General features: G+C 40.0%; 1 protein-coding gene across 5 annotated transcripts in view; it reads left to right on the top strand.

Annotated features, from left to right (window-relative positions):
* The first annotated feature begins 5,351 nt into the window (after positions 1 to 5,351).
* The window catches only part of TPP2 (tripeptidyl peptidase 2), a 55,198-nt gene continuing 34,970 nt past the window's right edge, over positions 5,352 to 25,579 (top strand). For all 5 annotated transcript variants that reach the window (XM_086770887.1, XM_086770876.1, XM_086770868.1 and 2 more), the window contains exons 1-13: positions 5,352 to 5,552; positions 12,255 to 12,383; positions 13,546 to 13,641; positions 14,059 to 14,163; positions 14,861 to 14,985; positions 15,692 to 15,855; positions 17,889 to 18,043; positions 19,095 to 19,171; positions 19,673 to 19,800; positions 21,721 to 21,820; positions 22,829 to 22,977; positions 23,138 to 23,253; positions 24,772 to 24,940. In XM_086770887.1, coding sequence (XP_086627013.1) covers positions 5,391 to 5,552; positions 12,255 to 12,383; positions 13,546 to 13,641; positions 14,059 to 14,163; positions 14,861 to 14,985; positions 15,692 to 15,855; positions 17,889 to 18,043; positions 19,095 to 19,171; positions 19,673 to 19,800; positions 21,721 to 21,820; positions 22,829 to 22,977; positions 23,138 to 23,253; positions 24,772 to 24,940 — 1,675 coding nt within the window. In that variant the 5' untranslated portion in view covers positions 5,352 to 5,390. The remainder of the gene's footprint in view (positions 5,553 to 12,254; positions 12,384 to 13,545; positions 13,642 to 14,058; positions 14,164 to 14,860; positions 14,986 to 15,691; positions 15,856 to 17,888; positions 18,044 to 19,094; positions 19,172 to 19,672; positions 19,801 to 21,720; positions 21,821 to 22,828; positions 22,978 to 23,137; positions 23,254 to 24,771; positions 24,941 to 25,579) is intronic.

Raw genomic sequence — 25,579 nt, 5'->3', positions numbered from 1 at the left:
TAGACAGGCTTGTAGCTACCCAGCCACTTTGTGGAATTCTCAGTACAGGACCTGGTAACCAAAATCTAAATGCTGTAAATCCAGCTTCTCTGCCAGAGCGTGCTGCAGACCATGTGCAGTGGTCAGGGCTCCCCATGCAGCACCATAGTCCCATGGCCCATTTACCCAGGCAGTGCCATGCTGTGAGGGACCATCTCCACTTTGCACCAGCACCAGCATGACAGAGGTGGCACAGGAACATGTCTTGGGTAAATGCTCCTGTCGTGGTTTTGTTAGTAAGGGGGGGCTTAAGGTGGTGGCTTCTGTAGGAAACTGCTAGAAGTCGCTCCCCTTTGTTCAGTGGACTCGGCCGGGCCTAGGGCGGACCCACTGCTGGCCAAGGCCGAGCCGATTGGTAGCAGAATGTCTCGTGATGACGCCTCTGCGATAACGTATTTAAGAATGGGAAAACAAAAAAAAAAAAGAGAGAGGAGAGAAGATGTGAAGGAGCTGAGCGGGGGCAGAGGCGCAGAGGCGGAGGCGCAGGCCTCATGGGCCTTGCAGGCCTCACCCTCTGGCCTCTTGCCAGGTGGCCGACTGGGCCCAGCTCAGCCCAGCCCGGCTGCAAGAAGTGGAGAGGAGATGAGAAGAGAATGAGATGCAAAAAAAGATCCTGAGAGACATCTACCAGCCTGTTGTGAGGAACGGCTGCAGACGCCAAGGTCAGTTCAGAAGGAGGGGGAGGAGTAATGCGGCTCCTGGCCAAGATTCCCCTGCAGCCTGTGGTGACGACCATGGTGGAGCAGGTTGTCCCCCCTGCAGCCCATGGAGGTCCACGGAGGAGCAGAGATCCACTTGGAGCCCGTGAAGGACCCCGTACCGGGGGAGGTGGATGCCTGAAGGCAGCTGTGGCCTGTGGAGGGCCCGCTGGGACAGCTGTTCTGGAGAGACTGCACCCGTGGAAGAGATGACCCACGCCGGAGCAGTTTCAGGAAGGACTGTGGCCCGTGGGAGGGACCCCACGATGGAGCAGGGGAGGAATGTGAGGAGTTCTTCCCCCGACCATGAAGCAGCGGCATAAAACAACATATGATGAACTGACTGCAACCCCCATTCCCTCTTCCTCCCTGTGCCGCTCAGGGAGGGAAGGTAGTAGAGATAATGTTAAGCTTGGGAAGAGGGAGGGGTGGGGGGAGGTTATCTTGTTCTCTGTCTCATTATCCTGCTGTTTGTAGTAATAAATGAATAGTTTTCCCCAAGTCGAGTCTGTTTTGCCCGTGACGGTAACTTTAAGGATTTCTCCCTGTCCTTATCTCAAACCTCGAGCCGTTTTTCCTTATATTTTCTCTCCCTGTTCTCTCAGAAGGTGGGGGGAGTGAGAGAGAGACTGCGTAGTCTGGTCCGATCGGGGCTGAACTACGACAGCTCCCAACTGCATTTGTGGGATAATTTTCAGCCAGATTTATTCCTTGATCTGCTCTACCACAAAGCCACACCAGCACAAGTGACTGGGGAAGCCGAAGAATGAGAATGAACAGCCAAGGATCAGGCTGGGAGGGAGTAGGAAACTGTTCCTTCTGGAAGACTTGTGTTGATTTACACTTACCCGGGAATAAGGAGAGACAGGGTGAAGGGAAGGGAGACAAAAGGCAACGGCAAGAATTAGGTACATCTTGACATCCACTTCATTTGAGGACCATCTATCCCCATTATAATCTAGAAATTAAATACTTAAACTAACCCTCTCTCGTAAAGTGGGAATGAGAAGGAGTCTCTACTGAACGCCCTGGTAATTAATGAACTCACTCAGATTACTGAAGTGCCTCCCTTGCCTAATGTGATTTGATCAAACACCTCCTCTCCCAGTGTAACTGGCAGGCTCATTCCTCCTCTCAACATGTTGTAACTGAGGCAGAGTTGAAAGAAGACATTAGTGGGTGAAATCTGCAACCTGGTGACTAAGGTAATCGCTGGCAACTGAAATTTAATGAGCTCTTGTGCTTAACTCAAATTAATAATTTGCATATAATAATTCAGTGTTAATTAGAGAAAGAATGGAAACACCAGTACTTCTCCATCCATGTCAATGCTTGCACTAGTAAGATATTAGGTCATGTTGTCTCCTGTTCCCTTTGGGATGCTTCCACACAAAACAGAACTGCCTGACTCAGATGGGACCCTGCAGCAGCTAGAGCATTTAGTCTGCAGAAAGATGCAAGCTCGGACAGAAAAGATATTTGAATCTCAGCACTCGACTTCTGGGTGCAACATCGGGCAGAAGACGCAGCAAGTATCCTCAGCCGCCTTATCTGAAGTGCGTTAGGGCTGCACGTGAAATCAAAGGGGACCGTTGGTGTGGCTCTGCACCCTGACAGGCCTAACACATGAACAAGGTGGGGAATTGCTCGGGGCTGCCAAGACTGAAGCAGCTTTGCTGGTTCTCACCAGCAGACCTAGAAGTACATCCATATTATGAGTATTCAGAGCCAAATACGGATGGAGCACCACGTGCCCTATGAATTCTAGCCACCAGGAGACATTTAGATGTTGCCAGGCCTAAAATGCTACCTCACAGTAGAGGAATGATCCTTAGGGAAAATGCGCAGCCCTGGTTTTCAATGCTTTCAAAGGGATCTGCAAATCATGTGCACCTTTGAAAAATCAGAGTCCCGGGACACGACAGCAGTCACTCACTCTTTCCACTCTGGCTCAGTCCCCGGATTCAGACACAAACAGCTGAAATGGTTCCTAATATGGAGATACGCATCCATTTAACACAGCAAACCCAGATGAACTGCTGTACAAACTTAGATCCCGAGAGAGGCTAAACCATGATTGTAATGACCAAACCATATTGTCTCAAGAAGTTTTGTGATAAACTCTTCTTCTGAGTTTTTAGCATGGCAATTTTACTTTTTGCCTTTACTTTCGTGGAACAGCAGCAGTACTACTCATGGGAAAATAAAGCTCTATTTACTACAATTCAGAAACTTAGATAGAGTAAGGGGAGTTAACATTGAATGTGCATGTTACCATTATAAAATAAATATATTGCAGAATTATTGTAAGAAGCTCGATAACCAAACTAAACATCAGAAACTGGAGACACTCAGGATTAAAGGTAAAATTCCAAAAATCTCAGTGCGTTTAGATCTGCAAAGGCTCAGTAAGATGCACCACCTTAACTCTGTCCCCTAATACAGCAATTGTACTCATACAATTAATGCAATACAGTTATAGTTTAAAGAATGTAACCAAAATTGGGTTTTCTTTTTTTCTCTCAGGGTCTTACTTTAAAGTCTGTTAAAAGACATTTGACACACCTTCCACAAATCCTGATTTTTCCTGCAGAACCTGCCCTGTTACTTGGCAGTGCACATCATCGAGCTGTACATATCTGTACAATTAATGTACCTGCTAATTAGGCGAGTTTTTTTGTGGTATAACTCAAAGACCAAGGCAACAGGACAAAGCAGAAATTTTCAGAGTTAGTAATAAATATTTCTAAATTGTAACATACAGCTTGTTTATTGAATAGGATATGAAATATTTGAGAATTTGATGTAGTTTAATGTCTCAAAATCTACTAGGAATAGGATATATTAGACATCTGCTGATCTGAACATGCTGCCAGAAAGACAAGTATCTCCCGTTGAGATGCATTAGCAATGATACATAGAAGGAAAACTAAACTCAAATGGGCAATGAATTAGATATAAAACAAGTGAATAACCACCTTGTCAGAACAATTCTCCCCCCCTGAAATAAGATCAGATTTCATGTAATTCTAAAAAATCTGAATACGGCTGTCAGACACCAGCAGTATTCTAAGAAAGTCAAGCACATGCTATCCAGACATCAAAATATAAAATTTTGACTGATGATTGAAAGCCAAAGAGGGAAGCAGATTGAGTTACACAGTAAGCACATACGGCACAGCTTTGACTTTTTTTTTTTCTGTAATATGTATTCTTAAGGCAGTGCTCTACAGGTTTATTTTGGTACTTTACTGGCATAAAATTTCTGTAGATCTCTAAAGCCACTGATGATGTGTAAAATGCATAACATGCCACTATTTGCTGGCGACCCCCTTGCCACATTTCTGCTAAGGTAGAACAAATGCCAGATTTAGTTCATCGAAGACCAATGCACGACAAATATTCAGTAATAATCTCTTCATGAAACAAAAAGATTATACAAATAGGAAAATTCTCAAAAAAAAAAAATCCCCTTTGCTTTACAGTGAATATGTTAACGTATTCAGACAAATTTCACCATTTTCCCCAACGTATGGAATGGAAACTTGTCTGAATGAACTTCCTCTGAATGCAAACTTCTCTGAAGAAAGCAAAGTGATACCAAGTAGCCAACCAGTTTGTACCCTTATTGCCAGTTAAAATGGCTAAAAAGCCTTGTGTCAGACACTATAACCAAGACATCTTTTAAAAATAAGTTCTCCATATATTTGGTTCCAGATATTCAACAGTTCAGCTTCCAAGCTTTTATGTTACCATGAAGGCTAGAAACTAACTTCAAAATCCCTCTTCAAAGCGGAGGTTTTCCCCTAGCTACTTCACCAAAAATTTTATGTGGAGCTTGCCACAGCGTTCAGGTAGCCCTCGTATTTTTTTTTTCTCTTTGCTAAGCAGCTGCACAGGCATCAAACTGCCGTGTAACAGATCACGAAAGCCGCGTCAACCCGCAGCAACGGAGACAGCGCTCCTGCAGGCGCTGCAACCACCTAACGTGTTTCCTCATCCCCGACAATGAATCAGCAAAAAAAAAAAAAAAAAAAAAAAGTGTTTGCACATGGGTTCTGTGTCCGATTCAGAGGATTTCCCGCACCCCCACGCTGCAGCACAGGCCTGTTCCCTCAGCGCTGCCCCAAGGGAGGAAGGGAGGGAGGGAGGGAGGCCACCACCCGCCACCGCCGCAGGCCGCGGCCCTGAGGCGGAGCCTTCCCCCCAGCCCCGAAGAGGCTGCAGCCACCCAGCCCGCGGGAAAGCGGGGCTCGAAGGTGCCCTGGGCGCCCGTCGCCCTGGACGGGCGACTCCAGGAAGCGACCCCGGCCCCGTCCCAACGGCTCGCCCTCCGCCCCTCGGGCCCTGCAGACCCGCCCCAGGTTCCGGCGGGTGGAGCACGTCGCTTCTCTGATTGGCTATCTCCACCCTGGGTCCCGCCACGGCTCAGGCTCGAGCGCCGGCCCACCGCCCGGCCCTATTGGTCGGTTTAGCCCCGGGGCTCTCGCGCCGCCGGCCGCGCGAGGGTGCGCCTCCCCGAGGATTGGTGGGGGCGGCACGGCGCATGCGCTTCCCCTTCGCCTCGCCTGTCCTCCCCCCTCCCGCCGGCAGCTGCTGCCGCCGGCCGCCCTCTGGTGTCGCGCGGCCCCGTCCCCCCCTCCCACCCTCGCTATGGCGGCCGCCGCCGAGGAGCCGTTTCCGTTCCACGGCCTCCTGCCTAAGAAGGAGACCGGCGCCGCCGCTTTCCTCGCCCGTTTCCCCGACTTCGACGGGCGGGGGGTGCTGCTGGCTGTGCTGGACACCGGCGTGGACCCGGGGGCGCCGGGCATGCAGGTAACGGGCGGTGGGGAAGAAGCGGCCCTGAGTCACGGCGGCGGGCGGGCCCTCAGGGGGCGGCGGGAACACCCGGGCCCTCCTGGGCTGCCCCCGGGAGCGTTTGGGCGGGCGGCGGCTGTGCTCCCGACGGGGACGGGGACAAGTGTGGGGCTGGGGCCAGGGCGTTCGTCCGGGAACGGCCACGGCCCCCGGACGGCCCGAGGCATCGGCGGGAGCAGGGGGAGGCCCTGAAGGGCTCTCCTGGGGACTTGTCGTTGGTTGTTTGGTTCGTTACGCTTCCCGCTAAGTGCGCGTTCGCGTGAGCGCGGGCTCGGGTGCGGGAGAGCGGGGGAGTCCCGGAGACACCGGTCATTTCGGGTGCTTGTGTAAGGATCCTCCTTCTAAGCCATTTACAGACGTTTTATGGCACTTAAATCTCTTCGGCTGTCTTCTTTCACGTAGAACTCATTATGAAAGGGTACTTTGTGCTTTTGTTGAACCTTAGCACTGCTTCAGCAGTGGGTAGCTAGAGGCTACAAACAGCTGCTCAGATCTTTTACATAAAAAGTGTATTTCTGGCAAAATTTGCATACCCCTCTTTCTCAGTGGACTTCTCGTGCATTGTATTGCAATAACAATCTCTATCAGATTTGGTTCTGCCAGATTTTTTTGCATCTGCCAGCATTGTACTTCAGATTGCACAATGATTACTGTTATGATCTTGATCTCAGTTTAGTAAATTTCTGTGTATGTGATTTTAATCTTGACATTTCTCAGCATTTCCTTATTTCTTTTCTCTTGTCTCTTAACATTTTTTTGTCTTGTAAGTTTGTACGTGGCCTTACATGTCATTACATGTCATTACTGCCTCCAGTTTCTTGTCAACATTTTTTTCTCTCAGATGTGGCAAAGGAAGCCTTGAGAAGTGATTCAGAGAGTTATATGTGACTTGCTTGAGTACTGCATCCTTTATGTTTTTAACTAAGCAGGGCCTCTGTTGGTTTCTGCCTTTCTTTGGCACAGATTTTACTCCTGAGTGACCTAGTTCACGGACCTAACCCTGGCAGATCTTTAGTTCATTGTTTTGAAATAACTGCTTATGGGGTTCAGTTAAGTGAAAGGATAAGTGAAGAGGGCAGGTAGAGTGGAAGGAGGGACTGGGCAGCTGTAACTTTGATTGATTTGAGCTGGAATGAAACTGGTGCTTTTGGAAAAAAGTTGTGGGTAAGTGGAGTAGTAATTGGGAAGCTTAAAGAAAGCTAGCCAAAAAGCGAATACATGGGCAGACTAGAAAGTAGTAAAAGACAATAAGTATGATGTGACTATAAATGGGATGTGTATAGTTCTGAGGTTTCATATATTAAAGCAAAAAGCCTAAATCTCTAGAGGTTGTAAGTGAAGAGTGGTAAACCAAAAAACCATGAGTTTATGGGCAACAGAGGGAAGCTTTTTTTCTAAGATGGGTAACCCAAGGCTTGTAAGGGACATTTACGACCACTTCTGATCTCACTGTTGACTATTCCAGTTTTCTTCAACCTGTTTTCTTTATGTAGAGGATAAAATTTCAGGTATCAAAGTAAAAGATTTGTAAAGAACTTTGAGGGGAGGAAAAATTCATCTTGCAATGGGTGAAAGTGAGTTTGCAAGGATGTTGGAGAAGCTTGTAAAGAGGCTGTGTGCTCTTTCCACACTGCCTACTTCATACACCAGACTTATGCTACTTGCTGAACTACAGAATGGGGAGGCTTGTTGCACAGGGAATTATAAAGGACACATAGGCAGTGCAGAGTCTGTAGAATAGCTTTGTAAGTGTTTTTTTTCAGCAAGAGGATGTCCTCACTCTGAGGAGTATTGGGCAGTTCACATTTTGCCTCCACGGAATAAGACAGTATCCTGGGCACAGACAGTGTAGCTGTACTGTGACAAGTAGTTTCTAATTGTGAGCCAATTTTTTTTTTTTTTTTTTTAATGCCCCTATCTTCCCTACTGCTGATTTTTCTTACAGTTAGTCTTACTGTCATTTCTCAGCCTGGCATGGAGTTAGAACTGTGAGAATTCAGTCACTTGCTTAGAGGGAAGAGAAGGCATTATGTTTAGCAAGATTAGATGGTATTCCAACTTTGAGCTCAAATTAATGTCAGTAATGATTACAGGCCCAAATGAGCTACCCTGTTTTGAGTATAGTGGGGGTTTTTAGTCAAAACAAAACAGTTCCTGTTTTGCTGCTCCCTTGTGTCTCATTTCTGGGTAGGGTTCCTTTGCTTGTTGATGTTATACCTTGTTTTGTAAACACTGGTGCCATAAACATATGGCATACAGTCACTTGCTGAGGGACAAAAAGATTTGAGGACCGAGTATAACAAGGAAGTACCATTATGTTTATATTCTTCCCTGGACACTTGCTGCTGTAGAGAGAGTAGTTACTGGGCTTAACAAACCTTCTTACATTAATTTTGTTTTTCTGTTGGTTGGCTTGCTTTGCCACACAAAATATTAATCTAACTTGTACTTACTTTCCATTTCTTTCTGAATCTATTGTAGCCAGTGCCCCCTGGGGAACTCTTTTCACCTCCTCTTCTATTGCTTTACACTCCACCTGTTAATGCAAACTGTAAAGCTCAGTTTGTCTGCTTCTTTCATGGTAGTTTTTTCCCCTCTCTACCTTCCTGGTGGAATCTTATTTCGTATTGTTAGCTGTGAGTCATGGCTCATAATTCCTCATTAAGGCACACTACCTGGCAAAATTTCAGGTGGGTAGCTAAGGTATGTTTAGTGGAGTGTTGTGGTTGTGTATGTATCGTCTCTGTTCAACCTCACTCTGTCCTTTCCCTGTTGCTCTTGTTGCTTCTTCTTGTGTTTCATCATAGGTAAGTCAGTTCATCTGCTTCTTGCAGTTTTGCTTGTTTTGTAAGATGTCTGTTGGAATTATTATTCACTAAAATTATTTTCTACTTTTCTGAGACAACCTTTTAGTAGTAGCAGCTAGTTTGGTTTGACGTGCTTTTTAGCACTGAGTTAAAAAATATTGCTTGAAAGTTATTTTATTTGTGATGATGATCAGCTGTCCTGTGACCAAAGTGCTGAAGAACTTTTTCATCTCTTGTTGCCACAATAGCTGTCCATCGGAATCAGTAACATTGTATGGTCTGGCAAAAACATGCTCCAATGCATCTTCCTTTGCCTTTTAATTTGGGATTGTCACAGATACTGGTGCTCCTCTACTTCTATTATGCTGATCAACTGCCAGGATTATGTAGATTATTTTTAATGTTCTCAATTTGCTGATATATTTGTTTTATGAAGTCAGAGCTAAGATGAAAGTGTATGTTTTTCAAACTTCAAACAAAAATGTGGAAATGAAGATAATCATTCTCAGTTATAAACTAATAGCCTATTTTGTTTTTCAAACTATGATATTAAATGTAGAATTGGAGATTTTATTATAAATACACTATTAAATGTTTTTAATTGTGTAAAAATTCTTGATTTTTTGAATTCTAATGCAAAAGGTACTAAAATATACTTTCTGCCTCTAATAAATTCATTACTTCAGGATTTTTATACTTGCATAAGGGGATTGATCAAGTTCACTTTTTAATCATTATTATTACCTCAGAATTACAAGGCTTGAAAAGGAAAACCCAGTTGAACTTTGAGTTTCACTGTAGCATTACTACTTACTGGTGGGCAGTCTGCCAAACAATTGTTCCTGTCAGCAGAAGCCACCATATCAGTTACTTACGCTAAACAACTGTGAACCTGTCTGGATTGCTGCTATTAGGAATTGAACCTTGGACCTTTGCACCTGAAACTCTGGGTTTCATGTATGTGACTGAAAGGCTCAGATTTGTTGATTGTCCAAACTCACGTGCGTGTGTGGACCTGCTATTCAGCTAGGAGGCAAAGAGCCCTATAGGGTAGGAGTTGCACATTGTCTTGCTGGCTAGGCAACAACCCAAGCTTGCTATGGCATAAATCTGTCTGCTGGCCACCTGTTGTGGAATAACTTGTCTACTTCAAACAAGTCACCTTGGATTAGGTTTTAATTCTTGTTTTCTTGTGCTTTGATCACTGAGTAATTCACTTTGATTAGAAGCATGTTGAAAAATATCCGATTCTGATAATCTCGGGTTTGGTTTGCAGTTGCTTTATTCTTGGAGCAGCTCTTGACTCTTCTGCGAGTGGAGACTGGCATTTGAAAGTATTAATTACAAACACTAGAAAATTATATGGTGTGAGCGCCTATGCACTGTGTTTCCCAAGTAAATTTTCAGTACTGTGTAACTTGTTCAGTAGATGTTTTACCAGGTTAGCATGCTTTAAAAGTTTCTTAACTGAACATGAATTTCTATGAACAGAGTAACAGTGTTGATTTCTGTAATGGAAGTTCTTCCTTAGCAAGACCCTTCAAAAGCAGTATTTGTTACCTTCTGGGAAAAGGAAATGAATGTTCTTTTTATGCTTCTTATGGGTTTGGGATTTTTGTGTTTGGTTTTTTTTTTTTTTAGCTATTTAAAACTGTTTCTTGGAGGGGGGAGTGGGTTGTTTGGGTGGGGTTTTTTTTGTTGGCTTTGGCATTTTTTTGTTGAGCTTTTTGGGCGTTTTATTTTTAATTATTAAACCATGAGAATTTGAAATATTTATTCTTATTTGTTGAGGTGTGATAAAAGCTTGAGCTTTGTCTTTTTGGCAGCAACAGAGTGAATTTTATGAAACAGCTGGATCATGTTGTTAATTTCCAGCAGGTGAATTCGCAATTCCAGAGGATTATTTGAGCAAAGCTGCCTGCCGCATATGTTATGTCTAGCATCAAAGTTATTCATATAGAATAAAGGCAAGAATACAAAATACTTAAATGGACGAAAACAGCAAATGTTTCTGCTTTTCTGAACAAAAATCTTTTTTCACTTTCAATGTAGTTAGTGTATAGGAGTTGTTGGGAAGATTATTGGTTTCTCTTTTTTTTTTTTTTTTAAATTAATCTTTAATGTAGAGCTGTAGAATAGGTGCATATGGCAAATTCATAGAATCATGGAATGGTTTGGGTTGGAAGGGACCTTTAAAGGTCATCTACTCCAACCCTCCTGCAGTGAGCAGGGAGATTTTCTGGCCTGGAATGTTTCCAGGGAGGAGGCATCTACCACCTCTCTGGGCAACCTGTTCCAGTGTTTCACCACCCTCATCATAAAAAATTTCTTTCTTAGATCTAGTCTGAATCTACCCTCTTTTAATTTAAAACCATTACCCATTGTCTATTGCTACAGACACTACTAAAAAAATCTGTCCCCATCTTTCTTATCAGCCCCCTTTAGGTACTGGAAGGCCACTACAAGGTCTCCCTGGAGCCTTCTCTTCTCCAGGCTGAACAGCCCCAACTCTCTCAGCCTGTCCTCGTAGGAGAGGTGCTCCAGCCCTCTGAATTGATATTGCACTTCAAACAAATACTGCTGTGTATGGAGTATAGTTTGTTTGCTGAATAAGCCAATGCAGTGCCCAGTAGATGAAACTTGTTATTACAAGAAGATGGTATTGAATATTTTTGATAAATCTTAGGAAAAAAAAAAATCTTAATCATACTCTTAGTAATTGTGTAGAAAGTTCCTCTAGGTAAAGGGAACTTTAGGTAGGTTAGCGGTTTTTTTTTTTGATGTTGTTTAGTTGCCTGCGACTACTGTAAAGTCCATCAGAGCTGGTTTTCATTTAATTTGCAGAGACTTTAAATTTTAAATTCTAAATTTTAAATTTATGCTTGTAAACTCTTCCTAGCTAGACAGCTTTCTCTTCACCTTGGTAAAAATGCTCCTTATGCAGTGTTAGATGTATACAGCCGTAGCTCCTAACACTTTGGATTAATTAAAACATGAAGCAGAATCATTGAGACAGAAAAATAAGATGTTGGTGACTTCTGTTCCCATTAGGTTTAAAGTCACTTAAGGGGCTTGAGCTTGTGACTGCATGTACTTCAGCACCTGTCATTGTATTAGAGTTGTGCACTCATTGCTGTAAAATTTGGCTGGAATGGTGGGATGGAAGCAATGTAGCAAATAATTTCAACACAAATAGTTGTTTTTGGAAATGGTTTTGCGAATTTAGGCTTCGTTTTAAATTTAGGCTCCTGTGCTTTATTGATACAATATTTTTACTTGTTTCTCTTATAAATCATTTTTTAGAAGTGAGTTAGTGAATTTGTATAAACCATAAAGATGGACTTGTTGCTCTTAGTTCATAGAAAATTTAACTAATTTCAAGTAGGTTTTATATCCCTCAGTTAAAGGTTGAGTACTTAAGAAAGTTATTTGATATTTCATAGAATCATAGAATGGTTAGAGTTGGAAGGGACCTTCAAAGGCCATCTAGTCCAACCCCCCTGCAAGGAGCAGGGTCATCCCTGACTAGATCAGGTTGCTCAGAGCCTCATCCAGCCTGGCCTTGAATGTTTCCAAGGATGGGGCTTCCACCACCTTTCTGGGCAACCTGTTCCAGTGTTCTACAACTCGCATTGTAAAAAATTTTTTCCTAATATCCAATCTAAATCTACTTCCCTCTATTTTAAAACCCTTGCCCCTTGTCCTATCGCAACAGGCCCTACTGAACAGCCTCTCCCCATCTTTCCTGTAGGCCCCCTTGAGGTATTGTATTAACAAAAATGAAAAATTTCCTAGTTTGTATGCTAAAGGATAATCAACTACATTTTCAATTTTTCTGTGCCCATATTTTCAGATTACAACTGATGGGAAACCCAAGATAATTGATATAATTGATACAACAGGCAGTGGTGATGTAACTACATGTACTATTGTAGAACCTAAAGATGGGGAAATTGCTGGTCTTTCTGGAAGAACTCTAAAGGTGAGTCTTTGATGGTACAGAGACACCACTGGGTGTCTTTTTGTTGTTTAACAGCACCTAGCACCTATTTTGGTTTCTGCAGAACTTACTTCATTTTAACTAGATCTTACCCAAAACTAATAGTGCATTTGCTTATCTTCATATGGATTGCTTGTTTGTATGACACCTTTTTCTTTCTCATATGTCTTTATATTAAATATTCTCTATAGCTGAATGGGAGTGTGTACAGAGTTTTGTTGGGGGCTTGATAATAACTTAATTTTTCCTCAAATCAACATCTGATATAGTTTTGAAAGTTGACTGAAGAAACTTGCTAACATGGTTTAAAAATATTAGACACAATTCTGTCTTTAAAAATGCTAGTATTTTCCATATTTGTATAAACTACAAGAGGAATCATGTTAAGCTTGCCTGTGGTAAACAGTCCTAGAGACTGAAAAATCTGTAAGGACTTAGTTTTAGGCTCACTACGTTCTTATTATGAATAGAACAAAAATGGTGTAGGGTTTTGAGAAAGGATATGATAAGATCTAGTACAGGTCTGAGCTACACAGAACTGCTGACATTCCTGATATGTTCTTGATTGGCTTATTGGATTGATGAGGTGATATGGGGACATCAAATATTTGGATCTCTCCATGCTATGAGCTTTCTTCTGAATTGTGCAGCAAATATGATTGTGAGGATGAATCTGTTGTTCTCTTTTGCCATTGTTACTAGGAGTAGTGAATCTGAGCTACTGAGACTAAGCTACAGCAAGATATGAAAGCAGACATTCAGATGTTTGTTGTGACCTCTTACTATAATACCCCTTCATGCTATAGTGCTTCCTTTCATTTATAGTGCTAGTATTTTCTCAGACCTCTACCCAAAATGTCACTGCTGGAGCTGTAAGTTTTAAAAGTAGAGTATCAGGGCAACTGGTACGTAAAGATGTTCAATGGCAGTGCCACGTGAATTGGTACTGATTTCTTTGGAACTGGATTGAAATTGCCATGTCATGTTGTTGAAATCTAGTGCGGTAGTTACTGTCGTGGAGACAGGGAATTAAATTGGCGATATTTGCAAGTCTGTCCTACTAAGCTCCTGTATACAGTGTTGTGGTTTTTTTTTTTTTTTTAATGCTATTAGTTAACCTATTTCTGAATATACTTTTCTGTAGATTCCAGCGAATTGGGTAAATCCTTCAGGCAAATTTCACATTGGCATAAAAAATGGCTATGATATCTATCCTAAAGCTCTTAAGGAGAGGATCCAGGTAAGGAATTATATTTTACTTCTCATGTATAGCCATATTTCACTGTTCTGATTCTTAAATTTTTCTAGGAAACTACAGTATGTGATTTGCTAACACACATGGGCTGCTAGCTAGAGCTTGAGAGCTATTCAGTCATTGATTTTTTGTTTAGTTTTGACATGATCTGTTTCTTCTGTGATTTTTCAGAACAGGAGGTGGCCCAGTAGTTCTCCTCACAGTGGTCCATTGAGGCAAAAAGTGTAGAAATTACTGATACTTGTTCCCTTTTTTTCTGTGTGGCAGTTATTTATTTATAATATTGTATTGAATTTTTTAATGATTTTATCTCAAATCAGATTTTTCAAATTATTTTTGTAGTCTTCATACTTTGACGTATGTATTTGTCAATATATTCAGGAACCTGGTTTTATGTTACAGAAAGAACGCAAGGAAAAGCTCTGGGATCCTGTTCACAGACTGGCTCTAGCAGAGGCCTGTAGGAAACAAGAAGAATTTGATGCTGCTCATAGCTCTCCTTCCCAGGTTTGTATAACTCTAAATGAATTTATAAACTTGTTTTTTGTGACAATTTGCTACTGACTGAGAGGATTAAAATATTTATTGGATGAATGAAGGAAAGATACTTGTGATTATTTTGGCAGATAACTTCCCAGTGTATCTTCTGATTAATTTAAAAAGTCTATATGTACGGTTGGTTGATTTGCTTAATGTTGCTAACTTTCTAAATTTGTCAAATATGAAAAGGGTATTAGTTGAAATACTTTGTAGCATATTTTTAGTTTAGAAGAAGTTTTGTAGCATATTTTAGAGGTTTATTTTTAATTTCATATGCTCTTTTTTTGAGGCTGTCATCCTTGCTGTGCTCAACCTTGGAATCTTCTAAACATATCTACGTTTCTCTTTTTTGTAAACTAGATGCTATTTCAGTGAAATACCAGAAATGCCTCAGGTCACTTCAGTGTCATTTAACAATCTGTAAAAAAAATGAGGGCTTTAAGTGTTACAATTACAGAAACTAGAAATAGTTATACATAATAGGTCAAAAATAAATAGTGCACTGTTGAAAACCATTGAACTTCTAGATTTTTGTTTCTCCAAGATAGTCTTACATTCTTGATAAGATAATGAAACAAATGTATAGCATCAGAAAGAAATATAGAAATACCTATCTTGTAATAATTTTAGAAATACTCTAACTGTATTTTTGTTGCCATGTTAGGTAAATAAGCTAATAAAGGAAGAACTTCAAAATCAAGTGGAACTGTTAAATTCTTTTGAGAAAAAATATAGTGATCCTGGCCCGGTGTATGATTGTCTAGTATGGAATGATGGTGAGACCTGGAGGTAAGTGCCTAAATTTGTCTTGTTGTACAGATAAAAAAACAGCTTGCATTGCAGACTGTTAACTTTTACATCTGCTCTCTTTGTAGAGGTCTTAAGTATTATTTTCTTTAAAATAATCCTACTCTGTGACTTGAGTTTCATGACAAAATTCTGATCCCAAATGAGGATGGGATATAATGAAGTCTTGTTAAAGACAGCATGATATAAAGTGTAAGCTTGTGGGATCTTCTAGGGCAAAGTAAAATCGCTTGTGAGTATCCAATAGTGATAAGAAAAAAACTCAAGCAACTAAAACCAGAAGTCTTTGCACAAACTGCAGAATGTAATATAGCACTTTTTTTGACTGATAGTGTGGGTCATACAAAACAGTGAGTAAGACTTCAATGTTTGTGTACCAGCACTGAGCAGCTAGTGTTAGTAAAATTTCTTCCTTGAAGAAATGGTCTGAATTTCCATATGCTTGCTTTTCAAAGACAGATTTGTTTGAACTTTGTAGCATTTGAAAATCGGTTTATTTAGAGGTCTTTGTAGATTCCGAATCTAAGTGCGAACAACCAGATTTGAAAATTTTTACGTAGAGAAGAAGGTACCGTAAACACAGAACCAGGCTTCTTGAAGTCTTCCTGGTACTCTTTGCTGGGTGATGAGATAACTAAAAGTTTACAGCAGCTGGAAAATTACTTTTTTTTGTTGTTTTTCTCAACAGAGCCTGCATAGATACAAGTGAGAGTGGTGACTTAACTAGCTGTACAGTATTGAGAACCTACAAAGAGGCTCAGGAATATGGATCTTTTGGAACATCTGAGATGTTGAATTATTCCGTCAATATATATGATGATGGGAACCTTCTTTCCATTGTGACTAGTGGAGGTAAATGAAAGTAATCTTAATAAAATTTTGCTGCTGAGTAGGTATCATGAGAATCAGCAGTTTGTATCAATTGAACCAGCAATTCTGATACTTGGGATGGCTCAAGGCAACTGTCTTAATACAGTGTTCGTTACTATGGCGATCAAGATCAATACTCAGATTTTCCCAACTAAAACTATAATGACAGCTCATTGCCTAATTTGGTACCTGTTTGTCTGAAATACTGTCAACTTTGTGTTTGTATGCAGCTATACATAGAATGTGTATACTTAAAGAATACTTAAGATGTTTCTGCATCTTAAAGCCTAAAACAGAGAGAACCTTCTTTCAAACTACCTTTTTTGTTTTATTTCTTAAATATAGGGTGGTGATTGATTTTTAGTTGCTGTCCTTTGTGTGTGCATAACTTAAGAATCTTAAATAAGACATCCATGAGCAAAAGGGGTATTAATCTTTATTTTGGTTTATCCAAACTTTTTTGTCATGGCAGATGTCACTGTAGCTGTAGCTCCAACCACTCTGAACCCATATTTATGTGTTCTTTGTATAATCATGTTTTATTTTGGAAGTATCCTGAGTGGTTAAGGTGGTGTGGATGTACTTGATTTGAAAAGTGCACTTATTTTCTCATGAAACTATCCATCTCAGTAGAACTACAGAAGCAGTTCTGGCTTCTAAATCAATAGTAATTTCTTTGAGAGATTCCTTTTTGTACTTCTTTGCAGTTTTATTTCAAACTTTTTCCTTAATTCCTATTATCTGAGTCATCTCAGATGTAATTTTCATAACTTCAAGTAGGAAATGTTGAGCCTTTTAAGTAACCTTAGTGGAATTGAGTTAATACTTACTTTCTCTCCGCCTGCTGCCTCATTTCTCCCCTCAAAAAGAGATTTTATTTTTCAGGTTACTGCTGTTTACTAGTTGTGTTTGGGTTTTTTTCTTAGTATAGAATGACGTTTATTAAATAAAGTGGGTGGGACCCTGGGCTCCCTCTATAGAATCACGGAATCATTTCAAGTCCACCACTACACCGTCTCCCTAAGTGCCACGTCTACATGTCTTTTAAATACCATGAGGGATGGTGACTCAACCACTTCCCTGGGCAGTCTGTTCTAGTGCTTGACAACCCTTTTGATGAAGAAATTTTTCCTAATATCCAATCTAAATGTCCGCTAGTGCAACTTGAGGCCACTTCCTCTTGTCCTGTTACTTAAAAAAGAGACCAACCCCGCCTCACTATAGCCTCCTTTCAGTTGTCAAAAGTGATAAGGTCTCCCCTCAGCTTCCTTGTCTCTAAATAACCCCAGTTCCCTCAGCTGCTCCTCATAGGACTTGTGCTTTAGACCCTTTACCAGCTTCACTGCTCTTGGGACATGCGTCAGCACCTTAATGTCTTTCTTGTAGTGAGGAGCCCAAAACTGAGCACAGTATTCGAGGTGCAGCCTCACCAGTGCCTAGTACAGGTGGAGGACAATCACGTCCCTAGTCCTGCTGGCCACTTGTTTCTGATACAAGCCAGGATGCTGTTGGCCTTCTTCGTAACCTGAGCCCACTGCCAGCTGATATTCAGCCAGCTGTTGACCAACACCCCCAGGTCCTTTTCTGCCAGGCAGCTTTCTAGCTGCTCTTCCCCAAGCCTGTAGCATTGCATGGGGCTGCTGTGACCCAAGTGCAAGTCCCAGCACTTAGCCTTGTTGAACTTCATACAACTGGCCTTGGCCCATCAATCCAGCCTGTCCAGATCCCTCTGTAGAGCCTTCCTACCCTCAAGCAGATCAACACTCCCACGCAACTTGGCGTCGTCTGCAAACTTATTGAGGGTGCACTCAATCTCCTCATCCAGATTGTTGGTAAAGGTGTTAAACAGAACTGGCCCCAGTAATGAGCCCCGGGGAGTACCACTTATGACTGGCCACCGACTGGATTTATATACTTATAGCTCAATAAGTGATAATTATTTGAACTGTAACATATTAAATTGATATAAATGAAGTTCGCAAAACATACAGTGATAGAACTTTTCATTTGCTCAGGAGCACATGGGACACATGTGGCTAGTATTGCAGCTGGATACTTTCCAGAAGAACCAGAACGAAATGGTGTGGCTCCTGGAGCTCAGATTCTTGCGATCAAGATTGGTGATACACGACTAAGTACAATGGAAACTGGCACTGGTCTAATAAGAGCTGTGAGTATTTCACTGAATAAACAATTGATCTCACTAGTGTGACTTAGTGTTCCACAGTATTCTACAATTTTCTGCTTTGCTTGCTTATAGGCCATGTTGTTACGGTTCTAGAATATTTCTAAGTTTAAAAAAGCCTAACGTAACACCTCACTCTCCAAAAAAAAAATCCAAACCAAACAAAAATAACCTAACAAAAAAGTCGTGTGTGTCCCCCCCCCAAACTCCAGAATGTATTTTAAAATGTATCTTAAGACTAATATTTGAATATAAACCAAGACTTCTATTGCATAGAGCACTTACAGGATTTTTCAGACTTATAGAGTTGCAGTGTGTCTGGCTTGACATATTGGCTAAGTTACTTGTATGCTTATTTAAAGTTCCTTATTCTATGTTGTATGTATATTTTTAATAGTTACTTAGATAACTGTAGAATACTTAAATAAATCTAGAATAGACACTAAGATCTACCCATATGGCTGAATTTGTTTTAACTCTTTTTTTTTTTTTTTTTTTTAAGAGTGAGGAAAAATATAATTCCTTTTCAATAATGAAAAGCCCAAGGCCTTGGGAAATAATTTACAGAAGAAAAGGAATGAAAATAGAAAATTGTGTGTGTTGCCAATAGAATATCTTGCTATAGCAATATGAAAACGTAAAATAATGTTTTTGCAACTTTCTGGAATTTAATGAAACTGCACAGGAAGGGAGAATTTTGTGTTATTGAGGACAGACATTTGAGACAATGCTAATAATGTCTACAGTTTTCTCTTAGGGTAATGTCTTAATTTATAGCTTGGAACATGGCAAGAATAAGACTGTTCAGGGAGTGGTTTGTTTGGTTTTTTTGTTCTGGTTCACTGGGGAAATACCAGTTAAGTAACTGATTGCAGTAAATTAAATTATTTCTTTTGTAGAGTCAAAAGAAACTTATCCCTTTTTCTTAGATCTGTAGCAGATCAGTTCAAGCAAATTTTTTTTTTTTTTTTTCCATTTCTTAAGTGACTTGTTCTATGACTATTATGTATTTTGGCTTTTATTTTTATTTTATCAGATGATAGAAGCAATAAAATACAAGTGTGATCTTGTCAACTATAGCTATGGAGAGGCAACACATTGGCCAAATTCTGGGTGAGTACTAGTGTGGTTAATATAAACTATTTTGATATCACAGAAGTGGAGTTACATTTGTTGAGCTTTGCATAAATGAACTGTTGGTAAGGATTAATTCCCCAGTCCGAAATGATTTGTATACATTAAACTTGCAGTTAACGTTTTTAACTATCTTCAAAAGTTAAGTAAACCTATCAAAATACTGTTGACTTATGATGCAAAGGATATTTTAGAATAAGAAATAATTCTTGTAGTTGAACACCACATAATCTGTGCAGTTTTTTTTTTTTTTGAAGACCTAATGTTGCTGCAAAACTGTTACTCCTTTTTAAATACAGAAGGTATTTTTTGTTGGTCAGCTTCTGTATGGGAACCGCCTCTGCGACGTGTGGGAAGCAGGCTGCATAATATTCCTTGTTCTGTGACTGATCACAGAGATTCTGTTAGAAATGGGTGTTCTGCCCTGTGGGAAGAAAGCAGGATTGTTGATTAAATGACTTTGTTTTTCTGTTACATCAGGAGAATTTGTGAAGTAATTAATGAAGCAGTGTGGAAACACAACGTAATCTATGTTTCAAGTGCAGGAAATAATGGCCCCTGCCTTTCTACAGTCGGATGTCCTGGTGGAACTACATCTAGTGTAATAGGTAAATAATTTGTTTTGAAAAAGAATGTTGACAGTATTCAGCTTCTGTCTTTTCAAGCTTTGTACTTGTGTTACATGTTTGAGATCACCAGTTGATTGCTGAACTAAATCTAAAAAAAAAAAAAAAAAAAAAAAAAACACCAAAAAAAAAATCAGACTACTGTGCTATAAGATTAATTCTGAGGGAGGCACTTGCTGTATGTTTAGGTATAAAAACTTAGTTACCTTCTTACAATTCAAAACCTTACTTGAATTGTAAGAAAACAGTGGAAGGGAAAACAGAGGTAGGAGAGAGATAATCTTGATTTGATGTGGCTTTGTATAAAATTTGCAAAAGAAGTCTTTGCGGTCTGACCTATTTGAAGATTCCAGGGTTATTTTTTTAACTGTAACCATCTGAGCATGCCACTTCACTCATTAGCTGCTGGTAAATGCAACTTGTAAAAATATAAGTAAGTTGGATTCCTATCTTCTGGAAAGTCTTGTAGTGTATTCTGAATTGTCAGAACCACGGTTTGAGACTATGTCTTCATCAAATACTCTGATTTCTATTTATAGTGAAACAAAGCTTTTTAATTTAGATATAAAATAAACCCATGACATTCCCTAGACAGATCCTTCCAGGGGAAGAATTCTTTCGGCTGTGGGACCACTTCTGTGAAAGTTTATTACTGGCATAAGAATTAGCTTTTCTGATGGGCTTAGTGTACGTTTTTGATATTTCAGTGAAAGGTTGAGGTGTAAGACTTAGCAAAATGTCTAGCATTTGGGGGTGACTTCCCTAGTCTTAATTTTTTTACAAACCCTCTGATGCCTCATTACTATGTTACACAAGATGCTTGTTAAATCTCAGAATTCTCATTCAGGGAGACTAGCATGTAGAATTTGAAGTCTGAGACACACTATTTCGGGACAGCTGGTAGAATTAATGCTGATTACTTTTTAAAAGTTAATTTGCAATTACTCCGCTTTTGAGACTGGGGATTGGAACTGGAACTGACAAGCTCTTTTCAGATCCGCATTGGCTTTGTTCTTACAGTGCATCTACTCTGTCAGTTCAGCTTACTTGTATCACTGTAGAGACTGAGTGATCATTCATACTGCATGCAAAGTAGCTTGCTCCTTGTCCTCCATCTGGAGTGAACCAGATAGAGCTTTTTTTGGTTTTTGAGGGTAAAGCAAAATACAGTTGACAGGTTGGCTTAGTTCACACAGACGGTATGAACGTGGACCTTGCCAAATTTGTTTGCCAGCTTGGCATGGTAATTTTCTATCATCCTGATAGTCCTTGTGCCATGAAGAAAATGGAGTGTATACTTTAAAATGCCAAGCAATGTGCATCCTTGACATTGTATTCTAAAATACAACTTTAACAGGCTTTGATGCAGTCATTTACATGCTCAGGGCACTTTGAACTGGTATACAGGAAAGTAATGACTGTCTCATCACTGTGTCTGAGCTATGTGGATGTGGCCATCTGCTCCAGGTGTTGTAGCTGTGGGCCATGTGAACATGAACCAATTCACACAGATTGATTAGAGGTATAGTTGGTGTAGTTTTTAACAGTGTAAGCACAAGCAAAGGAGTGTGGAAGAGAGTGGAGACATGTAAAAGTGATCTATTATGAAAGGAATTTATAAGGTGAATACATTCTGTTCCAGTTTAAAAAAAATTAAGCTTTGAAGTTTACATAATATTCTAATATTATGCCTTATGACCATCAGCATTTGTTACTGCATAGCATACGACTTTACACTTGCTTTGTAAAAATATCTGGATTTAATGAGGTGGAAAATGTGTGTTTCCATTTTTAAGAGTCAAGCAAAAATTATTTTCGTAATGAATTTAAACCACAAATATCTTATTTTTACTTTTAATGAAAATTCATTGTATATCTAAAATGCATGAATGCTTTTTACAGGTGTTGGTGCCTATGTATCACCTGACATGATGGTTGCTGAATACTCTCTAAGAGAAAAACTGCCAGCAAATCAATATACTTGGTCATCCAGAGGGCCTAGGTAGGCTATACTAAATGAACAAGTTCATTACTTTGGGGTTCAGATTACGTAATTCAAAATCTAAAAATTGGTCATTAAGACCAGAATAAAAGTATTTATTCCCCATGGGAAAGAGCGTAGGTAGCCTGCTGTTCTTGGAAGGCCTTTGTATGTCAGGCCCTAGAACTTCTAGGGGAGGCGGAAGACCACTGGACTGCCTCGGCACCACCTGTGCGTTTAGGGAAAGTGCATTTGATGAGCACAAACCTATTCAGAAATGGTAACAATTGTTGAAAAGTTGTTTGGAGATTTGTTCTTTTTCTGGATTTTTTTTTTTTTTTTTAGAGGATTTTTTCCATAGCATTTATTTAATTAAGTTAGAGTGATGAAGCTAACAGTTCTGTTAGTGTTGAAGATTAAAAGAAATACTTTTACTGCAGTGGTGTTACTTCTGGCTTCAGTGACATTGCTGTAATGGCACAGTTTACTCAGATGTTTTGCGTGAGTCCAGTAGCAGCGTGAGTAGGCAGAAAGAAATGCTTTTCTACCTCACCTTATAGATTATTATCTCAAAGATCTATAAAATAAAATTTAACGGCAATGAAATACTCTGAGTCTTCCTCTCCCTTTTACTATTTTTCTTTTAAAATAATAACTGTTAAATAGGCTATGTAGAATACTAATTTATGTAGTGAAGTGTCTAATAGGTTTGTTTTCGTGCATTTTCTAATTCAAATCCCAGAAGATATTTTGGTGACTGTATTAAGCCTGGTGTAGAGTATTAAAGGACTGAAAGTTTAGGAGTCTTCACTGTGAAACAGGCACAGCTGGTGGTTCATGTGACATTTTAAATTACTCCTTAGTGGCATACTTTTTCTTGGGTTTAGTAGGTTAATGGATTTAGTGAAGTAATATACTTGGGAATGTTCCCTAAAGCTAAAATTATCTTTTTGAGTGCATGGATAACATCAAGATAAAGTGTGCAGAAAAAAAATGTTTGTTTTTCAACCCTTCTGTCTTAACACTTAGCACTGATGGAGCCCTTGGAGTAAGTATCAGTGCCCCAGGAGGTGCTATTGCTTCTGTTCCAAACTGGACTTTGCGAGGAACACAACTCATGAATGGCACATCCATGTCTTCTCCCAATGCATGTGGAGGCATTGCATTAGTATTGTCAGGTAATGTGCTACAATGTTAAATATAGATGCCTAGTCTAAAAGAGATTAGATACTTTTTACTCTTTAAAAAAAAAAAAAAAGAAAAAGCTGTACCTTTCAAATTTTTTTTCTGTATCCAATAATGCTGCTATTTTTATAATGCTGCTGTTTTTTATTTCAGGACTCAAAGCTAACGATATTCATTACACTGTTCATTCTGTCAGAAGAGCTTTGGAAAATACTGCAGTGAAAGCTGAAAACATAGAAGTATTTGCACAAGGACATGGTATTATTCAGGTACTTGCTAGCAAAAAATCCCAACATAATATAAATAGCTACCAGTAGAACACTAACCCACAAAAAAAACACAGCTTTCTAGATAATTCTTGATTCCCAGATCTGATTGAAGGAGAAGGGAATGTAGTGGGAGGGGACGAGGAATTAGATGATTCTTTCAGTTTCAGCATGCAGTTACTGTAGAATAAATGTGTTAACTAGACACATTCTTAGACTGATCAAAAAGGTATGTGGACATGAAAGTGGGATGTGGGTTTTCATCACCCACATATGGATTTGGATGCCTGAATTCTGTACTGATCTCTAAAAATGTTTTTTATGCTGTTGTCAGAGAGCACATTTGTAGACAAAAGCTAGAACTGTAAGTTCTGGGCAGTGAAAATACAGAGATACCCACGCTGGTTTACAAAACAGTACAGCTGCAATTGTGTGATAACTTTGCTCTGGGCCTGCACTGAAAAGTCTGAGTGTTCATTGTATCCTGTAGACTTCCAAGTGGCTTGGAAATCTGTGCTGTGATCCTTTGTATGATGAAGGCATAGTGAATGACAGTCTCTGTATGCATCAGCTTGGGTTCTTAAAGAGCTGCTGCCGTTTTTTGCCTGCAGTCACTCCCATCCTAGCCAAAAAGAGAGGTACTGGGATTTTGCTCTCATGCTTAAAGATGCTAGATATTAAATGCTTACCCCTAAACTCACGTCCTGGAGATGCTAGAACCTAGTAGGCAACGTTCACTAAGCATGTCTGTAACAATGAGTCTGATACAGAAGGCAGCAATGATGGTAGCCATATCAAAGGAAAAACAGTGCCACAGAAAAATGAAATGCACCAGTCACATCTTACGATTTAGTAGTCTGTGATTAAAGCATTTGTTAAAACTCTGATCTGAGAGACTGAGGCTGTCTGCTTGTCTCAAAGGAGAGTGCCCATAGTCTCTGCTAGTGAAGGTAGGTCACTGTGAAGTAGAAGAGAATGTAAGATTTTTGGAGTCAGTAGACTAGATAGCGAGATGGAAGGGTGTCACAAAAAGGTGACACTTCATCTGAGTTTACTGTGACAGCTCACTTACTAAAATCTAGGGCAGGATTTCATGAACTGATTCTCTTATTTCATATCAATGTATAAAACTTATATGGGCATCCCATATTGCTTGTCTCTTTTTAACTGCTCAGCTTCTTGTATAAAAGATTTAAATGCTGAACTGGTGTTGCTCCACACAGGAGGGAGGCACCTAAATTGGTATAGTAGACCTGGGCCCTCAAAGTCCTCTTTGTCTTTGGAGTAATCTCTAAAAACTTTTGTTATGCATCTTTTGATGGATTTATAGCAAAGGAGTTTTGTCTTTAATGTTTTTGACTGTTGTGTGGCTGTTGCAGACTGAAAACGTTGCCTCATTTTCTATACTGAGTATCATGTAAGGTGCAGTCAGTGAGTTACTTCACTATTTGTTTCTGTGCTTGCTGAACGTGAAGATAATACGCATAAATTTGTTAACTTGGAATGTGTTCTTTCTAACAGGTTGATAAAGCCTATGACTACCTCATTCAGAATTCGTCATTCACAAGTAACATAGGCTTTACGGTTACTGTCGGCAGTAACCGTGGAATCTACCTCAGAGATCCTGTCCAGATAGCTGCACCTTCTGATCATGGGGTTGGCATAGAACCTGTCTTTCCTGAGAATACAGGTAGGAAAGAGCTTTTGTATGTGGAGAGGGGAGGGAAAGAAAGTGTAAACTTTAAACGAAAATGCTGTCATAATGAGTAGTGCTAAGAATCTGTACCGTGAAAGGAGTAAGTGCAACTCTAAATTTTGTGGTGAATGAGGGCATGTAGCTAAACAACTTTTCTATTCTAACTTCAGACATAAAACTTCAGCACTTTGATGTTTTGGGAGAGTCTGTTGCTTCATGCTTCCTCTCACTGATCTCTCTTTGTTCTGAAGAAATTTAAAGCAAAATTGTGGGTCTAGGGAAAAATACAGAGAAGTAATCAAATATCCCTAATGTTTCTTGAAATTGTAGAACTTCAAGGGTTTTTTTGCAGATAACTCTTGACAAAGAGTGATTGCTGTTCCAAGTATGAAAGAGCTTATGCAGAAATTAGTTTCTCAGTTATTTAAAGACTACAAATTCTAGATTTGGACTTTATCTAAGTTTCCACAACTTGAGAAAAATCTTAGTTTAATAGACTAGACTTAGATTCAGTAGCTAATAATGCATGAACATAAATATATCTTAAGGCAATACGGGAATTTATACAGGTTTTAGTTATTAACAGGGTAAATGTGACTTATGCAAATCGGAATAAGGTTTGACATCTCTTCT

This window comes from Chlamydotis macqueenii, chromosome 1 (genome assembly GCF_036417535.1).
Source record: "Chlamydotis macqueenii isolate bChlMac1 chromosome 1, bChlMac1.mat, whole genome shotgun sequence".
Classification (NCBI taxonomy): domain Eukaryota; kingdom Metazoa; phylum Chordata; class Aves; order Otidiformes; family Otididae; genus Chlamydotis; species Chlamydotis macqueenii.
Note: the sequence above shows the minus strand (reverse complement) of the source record. Positions and strands in the feature narration are given on the sequence as shown.